Source organism: Pituophis catenifer, unplaced genomic scaffold (genome assembly GCF_029215685.1).
Source record: "Pituophis catenifer annectens isolate HBS135680 unplaced genomic scaffold, rPitCat1.0.hap2 SCAF_2, whole genome shotgun sequence".
In the NCBI taxonomy this organism is placed as follows: domain Eukaryota; kingdom Metazoa; phylum Chordata; class Lepidosauria; order Squamata; family Colubridae; genus Pituophis; species Pituophis catenifer.
Window position 1 is genome coordinate 261970731 of NW_027256882.1, and position 14573 is coordinate 261985303.

At 40.6% G+C, this 14573-nt stretch overlaps 1 protein-coding gene across 1 annotated transcript in view; it reads right to left on the minus strand.

Annotated features, from left to right (window-relative positions):
- Positions 1 to 14573, minus strand: part of ANKRD31 (ankyrin repeat domain 31) — a 67096-nt gene that overhangs the window by 26505 nt on the left and 26018 nt on the right. The window contains exons 13-15 of the mRNA XM_070935825.1: positions 6629 to 6841; positions 4353 to 4541; positions 1111 to 1253 (exon numbers count right to left, since the gene is read on the minus strand). Coding sequence (XP_070791926.1) covers positions 1111 to 1253; positions 4353 to 4541; positions 6629 to 6841 — 545 coding nt within the window. The remainder of the gene's footprint in view (positions 1 to 1110; positions 1254 to 4352; positions 4542 to 6628; positions 6842 to 14573) is intronic.

Consider the following 14573-nt stretch of genomic DNA (forward strand, 5'->3'; position numbering starts at 1 on the left):
GGGGGATTATGGGAGCGACAGGGCGCTCCCATGTGACTCCTCTCCTGCGCGAGCTGCATTGGCTTCCGGTGGACTTCCGGGTGCGCTTCAAGGTGTTGGTGATCACCTTTAAAGCGCTCCATGGCTTAGGGCTGGGGTACTTACGGGACCGCCTTCTGCCACCAATAGCCTCCCACCGGCCAGTTCGCTCCCAGAGAGAGGGCCTCCTCAGGGTGCCGTCGACCAGACAATGCCGGCTGGCGACCCCCAGGAGGAGAGCCTTCTCTGTGGTGGCACCTACCCTTTGGAACAATCTACCCCCAGAGATACGAGTGATCTCCGACCTCCGGACTTTTCGTCGGGCCCTAAAAACTTATTTTTTTCAGTTAGCCGGTCTGTCTTGATTTTATGGTTGGTTTTAAAATTTGATACGGATTTTAAATTGATAAGTTTTAAATTACGGGCCAAATTTATTTAATTATTTTAAATCTATTTTTAACTGTAACTTTATGTATAAATGTTTTTATTTTGGCTGTTCACCGCCCTGAGTCCGAAGAGAGAAGGGCGGTATAGAAGTTTGAATAATAAATAAATCATGTATTAAATAACTAAAAATTGGTTTACACAACACACCATATCTTAAATTATGGTTCACAAATTACTGTGCTGGTTTCATACATTGTTTGAATTTTACTTTCATACAGTGAGAATCCAGGCAATGTACTTATACATGAATATTGTGAACTAAAATTTTTGTTTAATTAAAACAAATCAAATTATATGACAACACTGAGGAAATTGGGAAAGAATATTAATGGTAACAGTTGAATTGAATGATAGAAATAATAATGTAGTAGTAAATGATCCAAATCTCAAAATTAAGTTGAATTCTGTCTCATAGTACCTTACTTTTATGTTCTAACAAGTCTTACCAGAAAGCCAATTTTCCGAGGCATTAGAAATCAGGATCTTGTGTACTTGATTATGAATCATTTATACATACCATCTGCTACAGATTTCCCCCCACTACTTTTGTTAAGTCAAAGTCCTTCTTAAAATGGAACAAAACTAGGGTCTGAAACCGAATAGCAAATCCTGCATTAAGTCAAAGTCTCGTTAGCACCATATTACCTCAAAATGGTTGCCTGAAACGGCATCATGAATGGGCAAAACACCATCCAAGCTTTTACTGTTTACATCAGCACCGGATTTTAGTAATTCTGCAATAATCTCAGTAAATCCCCTGTTAGAAGCTTCATGAATTGGGGTCCAACCTAGTAAAAACAAATTCAGGCATGACACTGAATTTATGCTTCAATCACATCTTTTTTTCACACATATATGTAACCATGACATATATAATATTTTAAAAATTGTATCATATATTAGCCTGAACTCAAAGAACTGCATAACCTGTTCTGAGCTTATAGAATTTGTAGCAGGAAGAAAATTTGAAGGCAATTTGTGGTCTAGTCTTAAGAAAAAACAATATCATTCAAAGTAATTCTGTGAATATTAGGGACTTTGTGAATACTGTATGCGTAGGGAAGTAGGTAGTTCAGTCCTCACTTACTGATCTCAGTTGGGATCAGCAACTCCACCACTAAGCAACATGGTGATTAAGTGAGACATGACTGCAACTTGTGATTTCAGTGCTGGGTTCTACATTGACTTTGCTTGTTGGAATCAGGTTGCGAAGCTCCCAAATGGTGAACATGTGACCATGAGGATGGCTTGACAGCCGTAAATTCAAAAATCAGTCATAAAGTCACTTTTTCAGGACATCTAAGGGAGGCATGGCAACCTGAAGACATTCACAAAAGCAAGCTCATGACTTCAGCAAAGACTTTTTAAAAAAGTGAGTAGACTGGTTATCTAGATAAGGAGAGGAATGGGGAGTGACCACATGGGCTCCAGATGGCTGTTCCTTATACGAAGACTGCAGGTTAGTGGTCTTCCGTGGGTTTCAGCACCAGGAGATGAAGTGATTAGTCAACTTGGTTACAAAGACAGAATCTTTTAAAAGACACTCAAGTCTCACTTTCTAATTCATTTCGGAAATTGCCTATTAACCATTTTACAACTGTTAGCTGTAAAGCTAAGTAAGATTTTCATCTAAGAAAGTTACAAACAGATTAATGATCCAGTTACATTTGGAATATTGACTTTTATTATAAGGTTTTGGAATTAACTGTAAAAAAATAAATAGCCTCTCATGGGAACCAGTTATTTTCATTATCTTGTTTCCAAAGATAAGTAACTTTGTGGTTTTAGAAATTGGATATTAGAGGACATCTTTTCCTTTTAAGCAGAAGAAAAAAATACAAGCTAACTTTTTATGTAAAATTTTCATCAAATTTACAAAATGACATAAAATGTTATAACACTGGAAGTTTATATTTTTTTGAAGAATGCAGTCAAAAATTAGTTGTAGTGTTAGGAATGTCAGTAATGATGTTTATGCAGTAGTTGTACTTTTAGTATTAGCAGTGTCAGTAATTATGTCTATGATAGATTATGTGCAAAAGATATCAATGAAACAATGACAGATGTGGAGCAAATTTTATCTGATAAGATAGAGAAAATACCAAAAGTGGAACTATAAGATGTAGGCCTAGAGAATGATTTGGAAAAAGATGCTTTATTGGATATACAAAAGAAACTGAATGTTTTTTAAATTTTTAAAATTATAAGTTTTAAAAATTAAAGGGGAATTGTAAATGTCAAACCAAGAGAATGGCCTGGAAAATGTTTTCTTATTCAATCTACAGAAATAGGTTTGTTAAAGTCTTGAAGAAGTCTGCATGATGGAATAAAGAAGAATTGGAAAGAAATCATACTCTACATCAATATTGGACTGAATTAAAGATTAACTGCTACAATAAAAGGAAGGAATAGAGGTAGTCCTCAATTTACAACAGTTCATTTAGTGACTTTTCAAAGTTACAACAGCACTGAAAAAGTGACTTATGACCATTTTTCACACTTATGACCGTTGCAGCATCCCTAGTTATGTGATTTACATTTGGATGCTTGACAACTGACTCACATTTATGATGGTTGCAGTGTCTTGGACTCATGTGTGTCCCTTTTTCTACCTTCTAACAAACAAAGTCAGTGGGGAAACCAGATTCACTTAATAGCCGTGTTATTAATTTAAGAATTGTAGTGATTCATTTAACAAATGTGGCAAGAAAAATCATGAAATGGGGCAAAACTCACTTAACATAAATTTTGGGCTCTATTGTGGTTGTAAATTGAAGATTTACCTGTATGAAGTTAGTTTATTTGATCAAGATTAAAATAAGACATTTGTTTGCAAAGTTCTAGTAATGCTTTATAGACGTTTTGCTGATAGTAGGATTGAAAAATTAATATTGTATGGATTTGCTTATAGATAAAGGATGAGATATGGGTTGAAGAGATATCTGTAATCTTACAGAGGATGAAGAGTTCCTGAATTTGTCTATACTCGTTGTAATGAAAGTTGGAAATCAATTTTTATAAATTTATTTTCTTTATCTTCTTCTTTTTTCTTGTTTTCCTTCTACTTTTTTCTTGTTTCTTATCTGTCAGGCGCAAAGAACCAGACCCACACATATAGAATTCAAACTAGCTACTTTAGTGTTCTCTCCCTATAATAAAGGAATCACCCCAGCCTGGCAGCTTTCTCCTGGGAAAGACTAGATAAAGCTCTAAGGGATTCCAGAGGAGGTCAGAGCTAGCCCTCTTGTGTTTATGTACTGAGTCCAGGCTGATCCCTCGCTTGAGCCTTCCTTCCATCTGGGATGGTTGCTCTCCAACATTATCATTCTTTTTTCTTTTCTTTCTTTTTTTTTAGTTTGCATTAAGAGCTATGGTGGCGCAGTGATTAGAATGCAGTATTACAGGCTAACTCTGTCCATAGTCAGGAGTTCTATCCTGAATGCTCAAGGTTGACTCAGCCTTCCATCCTTCTGAGATTGGTAAAATTTTGGGGGCAATATGCTGACATTTGTAAATCACTCAGAGTGCCGTAAAGCACTTTGGAGCAATATATAAGTCCAAGTGCTATTGCTATTAGTTCTTACTATTGTAATCAAAATCTATAATAAACATTACAGAACAAGAAAAGTTACTTTTCCAGTGCCATTGTAACTTTGAACAGTCACTAAACACGGAGTAATTAATCAAAGACTATCTTTTCATTCAAATATATTGATCAAATAAATATAACAACAGAGCTCCACATTAACTAATTAACTAATACTGTTAGACATTGTTTAACTAAGTAGATAGCAGCAAAGAAAAGCAGCTACAATTAGAAATAGGTTACATCATTTCTGGGCTACAGTATAATAGAAAAAGTTTAAACTGGTGTTAAAATACCAAACCTGCATTATCTTTTTGATTTACACATGCTCCAGATGCTATCAAAGATTTCACTAAAGAAAAATTTCCTTTTTTGCAAGCTAAATGCAAATGAGTTTCTCCTTTAGCATTTCTCTTGTTTATTGTAGTAGTTGTAGTACTTTTCAGATGACTAGTAATTGTTTTAGTCTTTTTCCTAGGTTGTGAAGAATCTAAAATAAAAGAAATATTAAATGGTTACCAGAAGCTATGCAAAGTATTTTCATAGATGTACTACATGAGAGGTCCCCAACAGGGGTGGGTTCTACTTACCTTTACTACCTTTACTACCAGTTCGCAATGGGATCATGCATGCGCCGAGTTTCTGCGCATGCACAGATTGCCTATGACAACATCCGGGGCGATGGGCGGAGCCTCCAGCCGGTTTTACTACCAGTTCGTGCGAACCGGTCCAAACTAGGGGCAACCCACCACTGGTCCCCAATCTTTTTGAACTGGTAGTCATGTTTAAAATATTGAGAGTTTATACAACTCTGAGAAATGGTGGTCATGGAGGAACCTTATCCATTCACAAAATGAATCTTTTTAACCTATCCACTAGAATATAAACCAATGAAGGCCTGCTATTTCCTTTGACCTCTAAGGATGCTGCTTTCCACTAATTTGTCATACTATTTTTTCAGTAAATTTTGCATGCTCTGAAAAAAGAAAAGCTGACTAAGGAATGTGTGATAATATTCTTCACATGCTGAAATAACCACACATGGGAGATTAAGATCTCTTCTCTCATTCCAGAGTCCATAACATAAACAAATGGATTTCAGTTTCAAGAATCGAAGCATTTTCCAATTGAATATTAGAAGAAACATCGTATCAGTGAAACACTTTGTCAGTGGAACAGTGATTCAGAGTAGTGATGGGGTCCCCTTTATTGGATTTGTTCAACTGGAAACTATGCAGCCATCAATCTGGTATGCTTTAATTTATACACTTTACTAACAAATTAAAATGTGTGGAGAAAAGTCTTTCAGTTAACAAAATGGTGGGGGTAACATTATATTGAAAAGGCATCACATTTAAAAAGACTTCTTCTCTAGTAACCGTCTTTCACCTTTTACAGTATCTTTTAATACATCCTTATCTTTTACAGTAAGATAAGGATGTATCATGAAGACGATTCTAAAATGACCACAGGTCTGGACCAGGAGTGAAATGCTCCTGGTTTGGACCCGATCACTCGATCCGGTAACGATGGAGACGGGTGGTTCGGAGAACCGGTAGCAAAAATCCCTGCACCCCCCCCAATTGCCCAGCTGAGCCACGCAATAATCAGTTGCTTTTTTTTTATTTTTAAAAGCATTTTTTCTACAACCTCTTTGGCCGAAAAAATGCTTTTAAAAGTAAAAAAAAAAGCCTCTGATGATCGCGCGGCTCAGCTTGGATCATCAGAGGCTTAAAAAAAAAAAAGCCTCTGCTAATCAGGCAAGTCAGCTGGGATTGTCAGAGGCTTTTTTACAATCTCTTCAGCTGAGGTTGTACAACCTCTTCAGCTGAGGTTGTACAACCTCTTCAGCTGAGGTTGTAGAAAAAATGCTTTTAAAAGTAAAAAGTAAAAAAAAAAAAAGTTGGCCTTGCCCACTCAGTCATATTACCACCACTACCACCAAGCCACGCTCACAGAACCAGTAGTAACAAATTTTACATTTCACCACTGGTCTGGACAGGCATAAAACTGGTAAGTGTTGTTCCATCAATTATCAAAGTGATAAACCATGAAGACTTTTATAAGTCAAAACTAGCACTTTCAATTGGGCTCAGAAATGAACTGGGAACCAGTCCAAGCAGGGCAGGAATGATGTAATATGATTAAATCAAGTCTTCACAATTCTTGATGCATTATTTTGCATCAGCTTTAGTTTCCAAAATGTTTTAGTGGCAACCTGATTTACAGTGCATTACAGTAATCCAGGTGGTAAGTAATTGAACATAGATTATTGCAGTCAAGTCTCCAAGAACAACAGCTGGAGCCCAGCCTAAATTGGTAAAAGGTGCTCCATGTCACAGAAATCATCTGAATCTTTATTATAAATGACTGTTTCATGGCTAATCCTCAAGCTATGAATTTAATCCTCTGACAAAATACAATGTCCTCCAGAAAAACTCTGTTTTTGTGAACTGTGGATCATTAATAAATAGAGGTTCAAGCTAGATAAATTAATTAAGTTAAATTAATAATAGCCATGTTTTATTTAGCTTGAATGTCAGTTTGTCATCTCTCATGTATTTATTAACTGCTTACCTAGAATTTGCGGTATTTGTTGTTCTTCAATTTGACTGAATTGTGTATAACTTGAAGAAACATTCTTCACCTTACTGCCAGAACCCAAATCGACATATTGACAATTTCCATTATACTTCGTCTGGACAGTTTTTAATGCAACTGATTGGAAAGGTACATCTGATGTATAATTTTCTTTTTCTTTTGCCATTTTGTAACATATTTCCAGATTCTCTGTTTTCAATATTTATTAAATTACAAAATGAATTATTATGCTTTTCTCAAAAGAAGCAAACAATATCTATAGAACTACTATACGGTATATTATAATGAACATAATATATTTCTAAAACATTTAGAAATTCTGAGATTAGAGAATACTTTTCTAAAAAGTTATTAAATTTTCTGTTGCCTTCCCTTAAAAGAAATATTCAGTGCATTGTTGAAATTTAATAAAAACAAATTCTGGGATAATAATAACTTTATGGATTTAATTCTTATTTTATTGGAATCTTCTCTACAGTATTATCAATTCACAGAGAAAAAAAAACATAGCAAATATGTAAAGAGACAGCCAGTTTTGTGTGGTGGTTTAGGCATCAGGCTAGAAACCTGGAGACTGTGAACTTGTTTCTGTCTTGGGCACAAAGCCAACTGGGTGATCTTGGCCCAGTCATTCTTTCTATTGCAGAAAAGAGGCAATTGCAAAACACTTCTGAAATCTTACCAAGAAAACTGCAGGAACTTGTCCAAGGCAGTTGCTGGAAGACTGACTTGAAATATATACTGTATATATATATAAAGAATCGTGAATTTTACTGATCTTGGTGGTGGGCAATCAATGAACTAGCTGTGAATTTCACTTAGCATGATGATAACCAATTCTACGTACATGACTATACAAGGCCATGTTTGAAAATCAAGTGTACGTGTTCAGCATTCATCTCTAGCTAAATAAGGGACTGTGAATATGGAAGTTGCCATGTATATAGTTTTTTCCTCCCTAATCCATAAGAACCCTCAAATAGAACAAACTTTAAATAAGAAATAACTCTTCCTAGCTATTCAGCTATTCAGAGACAAGAATTGAGAAAAGGTAGAAACTGCATTTATTTTATTTTCTTCTGCATTCTTAACCTTTTGACTAGGCAACTAGTGGAATGTCTTTTTCTGAAGAAGCCTCTTTCACTGAAATATAAGGTATCTATTTTAATGTATGTATTTACAAGTAGCCCTTGCCTAATGACTGGTTATTTAATGACCATTCCGTTACAATAACCCCCCTCCCCAAGCTCCCTATGGACTACTTGTATTTCAAATATATCCATGCTGCTCTTTATTTTAAAAAATCCATAGATCAGGGGTGGGCAGCTGTGGCCCTTTTACAACCTGTGGACTTCAACTCAAGAATCCAAGCTGTCTCAGGAATTCTGGGAGTTGAAGTCCACAGGTTGTAAAAGGGCCACAGTTCCCCACCCCTGCCATAGATGATTTACAGCAAACCCCCCAAAAAACAGAAATGAACATGTAACAAAACAGTAAATAAACAAAGCCACTTTGTATAGATTTGGAACACATACATGTTTCATGTGTGTGTGTTTATGTGTAGACAAATGGGGTACCTTGAAATTGTTCTTGTCTAGCATATGTAAAATCAGAAGAATATTATTCTTCATCTTACTATCATTTTCTGTTCTATCAAAAACATTTTTCATCCTCTTGGACTTATCATTGTATTCTCATGTATAACAAGAGGGTGAAGTCTTACCATGACTTTTCATTGGAGCTGTGAATGTCAGGGCTTTCAGAAATTTCACCTCTATTAATATCCTGAGAAAATGTACCAGTTGAAGATATTTCCATGCTAATTTGAGCTGTTTGTTCATGACAAATTCCAACAGCTTTTGAGGTATTTTTATCTGGGTTTTGGGCTGCATTTAAAGTATATCGTTCTAAAAGAATTGTACAATCTGAATCTCCCACATGTGCAATTCCTTGTACCAATAGCATGGTTGTGCTTTTTGAGTGTAGTAAATTTTATTTTAAATGAAAACAATTTTTTTCAGTTGTAAACATTCTTTCAGAGCCTGCTCGTTGTCTATGTCTTTATGGTAGTATACAGTCATATCTATACAAGCTAAAGAATGCATGTATTTTTCTGGTAATCTATTTTTTCATTAGTAGACTTTTTACTTCTCCATCTCTCCAAGCAAGACAACTTTTTATCCCATCTAAATATTGTCATTTATAATAGCAGCTTTAAGACAGCCATTACGGTGTTTCATATCACATGGTTCCTCTCTGCTATAACAAACATAACATATTTGCACCAAATATGCAAATTAGGCTAATTTATTAATCAATTACAAAAGATAAAGCTTGTAACACGGTTTAATGACGTATGTGAATTAATATATTGATTTCTATTTTTTTAACTGAAGGTTTTGATGACCTTTTTTTTCTGATGAGGCAGAGTCCATTGGAGTTAAGTGGCCAATTATTAAATAAATAGTAATTATTATTATTACTGATAATAAAGTATCTTTCTAATTTTCATTAGCTATGTTCTTTGATCATTTTACAAATTCACTCTGAAGTATATGGAAAATATTCCGAACTATTGCTTTAGAGAAAGAAAATATATTTACATGAATGTTAAGTGGACTTTTTCCCGTCCCTTTAGTCATTTATACTTGTTGTGTCACCCAAAGGAAAAAAATGGTCTTTCACTACCAGAAACTTAACATCTTTCTTTTAATATTGCAACAACATACTCTGGGGGTGGGAGATGGGGGTGATTTTGTTATATTGTACTATATTAATTTATTTGATTCTTTTTGTTAGTTTTTATTATTTTAATTGTGGTTTTATATTCTGTAAGCCGCCTTGAGTTGACATGGGTGAATAGGCGGCAATATAAATTCAATAAATAAACAAGCAAACAAACAAGGGCAGGGAAAAATATGCACAATGCTGCTGATCAGCAATAGCTACAATTGTAGCAAACAAGATGTAATGCTGTAAAGGACTCTGGTCAGAGTCTAGGACAACACGCTCCAGCCATCATGCCATGGCCATCTCACCACAGCCAACTCGCTGCAGCATTCTACATGGGATAACTCAATGCAATAAATATTATCCACCACTATTTCTTTGATATTGTTTGCATTTACAATGGAAATAATGGGAGTAGCCATAGTAATAACTATGCTGGCAATCACATGAAGCAGGGCTGGTTAAGCTCACAATCCCAGGGCCAAGCCAGCATTTCTCCAGGAGGATGTCAGATCACACTAGGAGTAGTAGCCCAACAGTCCCTCTCCTCCCTACCCATTGGTCACTCTTGCCATTTTGTATCTGCTGAACAGTATAAGGGGCCGTGCCTGCACTAGGATGTGGTGCTGCTCATGCGTTACTCAGCTGAGGGCTTCTAGTGAAGCCTTCTAGCAATCAAAGGGTAAGGCAGCAGTGAGAGGCAGGGTTAACAGAGCCCCCCAATGTGCAGCTTGAGGCTCCCCAATGTGCAGCTTGAGGCCAGCTGCTATCAGAGAGCTCTGTAGAAAAGAAGTTAGCTGATGAGGGTAGTGGCAGAATTCAGCAGCCTCATCTCAGCCATACTGTGCAAGGGTGGCCAAAAGGGGGTGGATGGGGGGGATTTAAGTAGAGATAGTTTGTGCAGAATGGGAGAACGTGACCACAGGATGCTATGACAGTCATAGGCATGTGCAAACTAGGGGATTGAGGGGTTTTCTATCGAAATTTTTAGTCAAATTTTTAAGGGGTCCCAGGGAGGGGGAGGGTCAGATTGGAATTCAGGTTGTGGGTATGGGGAATAACCCACAAGGGGGAGGGTCGGGTTTGGCAGTGAAGTGCAGTGTGGGGGGGTGGGGGACCGGGGGTCGAGGGGGGGTTAGAGCTTGTCCGGATGGTTTTTTGAACATCAGTACTGTAGGTGGGAGGGGTAGATATGGCGGGAGCAGGGGGCCATATCGTGTTAGGGGAGTGCGCACTTGCTGTCTACGAGCGGTGGCGTGCTCCGGCCCCCAAGGCTCTACTCGCTCCTCAGGTTGCATAGACCCTCAGGACCCAGGCCTTCGGCTGATGCTGTGCAATGCCAGGTCTGTAGTAAATAAAGCCCCCCTCTTCTGTGATCTTGTTCAGGAGGGGGGTGCGGACCTGGCAGGTATTACGGAGACCTGGTTGGGCCAGGAGCGGGGGGTTCCCCTCGTTGAAATGTGCCCACCAGGTTTCCAAGCATTCCATCAGCCGAGGTCACAGGGGAGGGGTGGGGGGGGGGTAGCGGTTATCATTAAAGAAGGTCTGAGACCGAGGGAGGTCACTCTTCCTCAGACGGCCAGCTGTGAATCCCTTTTTGTGAAATGGGGTCATGGGGTTCAGATGGGTTTGTTGATCACGTACCTGGCTTCCTGCCACGTGGCAACAGCCCTGCCCGAGCTACTCAACGTCATCGCCGCGGTGGCGGTTGATACCCCTAGGCTTATGGTCATGGAGGATTTCAACCTGCCGTCCGTGGGTGAGACGTCGGAGATGGCTCGGGAGTTCATGGCTTCCATGACAGCTATGGACCTGACCCAGTTAATTCATGGCCCTACCCACACAGGGGGAAACACGCTGGATCTGGTTTTTGTCTCTGGACAGTGGTCGAGGGATCTTGAGATAGGGGATATAGTTACTGAACCCTTGTCATGGTCAGATCACTCTCTCCTTCGTCTCGACTTTCGAACCGCTGCACCCCGCCGCAGAGAGGCGGAGCCGGTAAGATGGTTCCGCCCCAGGCGTCTGATGGAACCTGACAGATTCCAGACGGAGCTTGGGCCATTTCCTGAGGTTCTGGCACACGCCTCGACTGGAGACCTGGTGGCTGCCTGGGATAGTGCAGCTGCTGGAGCTCTGGATCGGGTCGTGCCATTGCGGCCTCTGACCCGGCGCTGATCTCAATTGGCTCCTTGGTTTACCGAGGAGCTGAGGGAGTTGACGCGCCGGAAAAGACGCCTAGAGAGTAGTTGGAGGGCCAGTCTTTCTGAATCTGACCAGACACTAGTAAGATCCCACATTAGGAATTACTTAGTGGCGATAAAAGCAGCGAAATGTAGCTATTTTGCTGCTCTTATTGCGTCATCAGATAATCGCCCAGCCGCCCTCTTTAGGGTGACCCGCTCCCTGCTCCATCAGGAAGCGCGGGAGGACCCCTTGGAGGGTAGAGCCGAAGATTTTGTTCAGTATCTGTATGACAAAATCACTCAGATTCGGGAAGATTTGGACTCCGACTGGGTAGTCTCAGGGGGAGAGACAGGAGCAGGTCTTGAGAATGTTATCTGGGATGAGTTTGATCCTGTGACCCCTGAGGACATGGACAGGATTCTGGGTAGACTGAATGCGACCACTTGTTTATTGGACCCGTGTCCTTCCTGGTTAGTACTGGCTTCCCGGGAAGTGACACGAGGCTGGCTCCAGGGGATTATAAACGCTTCGCTGGGTGAAGGTGACTTTCCTGCCGCCTTGAAAGAGGCGGTGGTGAGGCCTCTCCTCAAGAAGCCTTCCCTGGATCCAGCAATGTTGGTAAATTATCGTCCGGTCTCCAACCTTCGCTTCGTGGCGAAGGTTGTTGAGAGTGTGGTGGCGCAACAGCTCCCCCAGCACCTGGATGAAACGACGTATCTGGATCCATTCCAGTCGGGCTTCAGGCCCGGGTACAGCACGGAAACGGCATTGGTCGCGTTGGTTGATAATCTCTGGAGGGCTCGGGACAGGGGGTGCTCCTCTGTCCTGGTCCTGTTAGATCTCTCAGCAGCTTTTGATACCATCGACCATGGTATCATGCTGCACCAGTTGGAAGAGTTAGGGGTGGGAGGCAGTGTGTTGCGGTGGTTCTCCTCCTTTCTCTCTGACCGGTCGCAGTCTGTGTTGACAGGGGGACAGAGGTCGACCCCGAGGCCCCTCATATGTGGGGTGCTGCAAGGGTCAGTCCTCTCGCCTCTCCTGTTCAACATTTATGTGAAGCCACTGGGCGAGACCATCCGTGGTTTCGGGGTGGAGTACCATCAGTACGCTGACGACACCCAGCTGTACATCTCCACCCCGGATCACCCCAACGATGCTCTTGAAGTGATGTCCCGGTGCCTGGAGGCCGTACGGATCTGGATGGGGAGGAACAGGTTCAGGCTCAACCCATCCAAGACCGAGTGGCTGTGGTTTCCGACGTCCCGATATAGTCAGTTGACGCCATCACTGACTATTGGGGGCGAATTATTGGCCCCCACGGAGAGGGCTCGCAACTTGGGCGTCCTCCTGGATTCACGGCTGTCTTTAGAAGAGCACTTGACAGCAGTGACCGGGAGGATTTTTCATCAGGTTCACCTGATTAGCCAGTTGCATCCCTTTCTGGATCGGGACTCGTTATGCACGGTCACTCATGCCCTTGTCACCTCCCGCCTGGACTATTGCAACGCTCTCTACATGGGGCTCCCCTTGAGGAGCACCCGGAGGCTCCAACTGGCGCAGAGTGCGGCCGCGCGGGTGGTAATGGGAGCGACATGGCATTCCCATATAACACCCCTCCTGCGCGAGCTGCACTGGCTCCTGGTGGTCTTCTGGGTGCGCTTCAAGCTTCTGGTTACCACCTTTAAAGCGCTCCATGGCTTAGGACCTGGGTACTTGCGGGACCGCCTACTACCACCAATAGCCTCCCACCGGCCGGTACGCTCCCATAGAGAGGGGTTCCTCCGGGTGCCGTCAGCCAAACAATGCCGACTGGCGGTCCCCAGGGGGAGAGCCTTCTCTGTGGGGGCACCTACTATCTGGAACGAGCTCCCCCGAGAGATACGGAGGATCCCGGATCTGCGCACCTTCCGCCGTGCTTTAAAGACCTTACTATTTCACCAGGCGGGCCTGGCCTAATTTTCCCCCTCTTTCATAAAAGATTTTTAATTTTTAAATATCTTTTAGTATTTTATACATTCAATTTTAAATTGGTTTTAAAAGTTTGGGGTTTTAAATTTGTCGGGGCCAAAATTATTTAATTTGATTTTATTCTACTTTTAAATTTTGTATGTATGTGTTTTATTGTTTGGCTGTGCACCGCCCTGAGTCCTTCGGGAGTAGGGCGGTATAGAAATCAAATAAAATAAAAATAAATAAATAAAATAAAATAAATACAGGTTGCCTGGCAAGTGCCTGAATTTTGATACTTGACAGCAGGGACACCATAACAGCTATTACACGTAAGAACCTGTTGTAAGTTTTTTTAAAAAAATATTTTTATTAAAGTTTAAAAATACAAACAAAAATTATTACAAAGAAAAATATGAAAATAAAAAGTGCAGAGAGAAAAAGACAGGAGGGAAAAATATAAAGGAAAAAAATCTGCAGGGAGCCTTTGGAGCTGTGTATTGAAGCAGCTGGTAAGCCATTCAGGTGGAGGATGGTTGAAAAAGCAGCTGTTTTGGAATTTATTTTTCAAACTGACAATAAGTCATGCCTTTAATTTCTTAATCATTTTATGGGATTATTATCTTTACTAGCTAACAGTGCTTCTTTCTAGTCACAGTCGAATGGAGTCGTGAGTGCATGCATGACACTTACAGTGATGGAAGCAGCCGTGCAGTACTCGCTTTGATAGCGATGCTTGTGACAACAGTAGTGGCTGCGCGGTGATGGTAGCACCAGTGGGGGATGCACACATGCACACATGTACGCACTGGCCAGTAACTCACACGGTCCCGTGGCCCACAGGTTGGGGACCCCTGATGTAAGGAACTTAACTATATGTTTGGAATACAAATCTGACACCAATCTTTATTATGATGATTGTTTAAATACAATCCTCTCAGTGCAACTGAAACAAGAGCTCCAAGCAAATCTATAATTCTCAAGACAAGTTTGGGACTTTTTTTTCATGGATACTAACAAGGTTGAGAATTCTTTGAGAAAAATAGATTTGATAGGC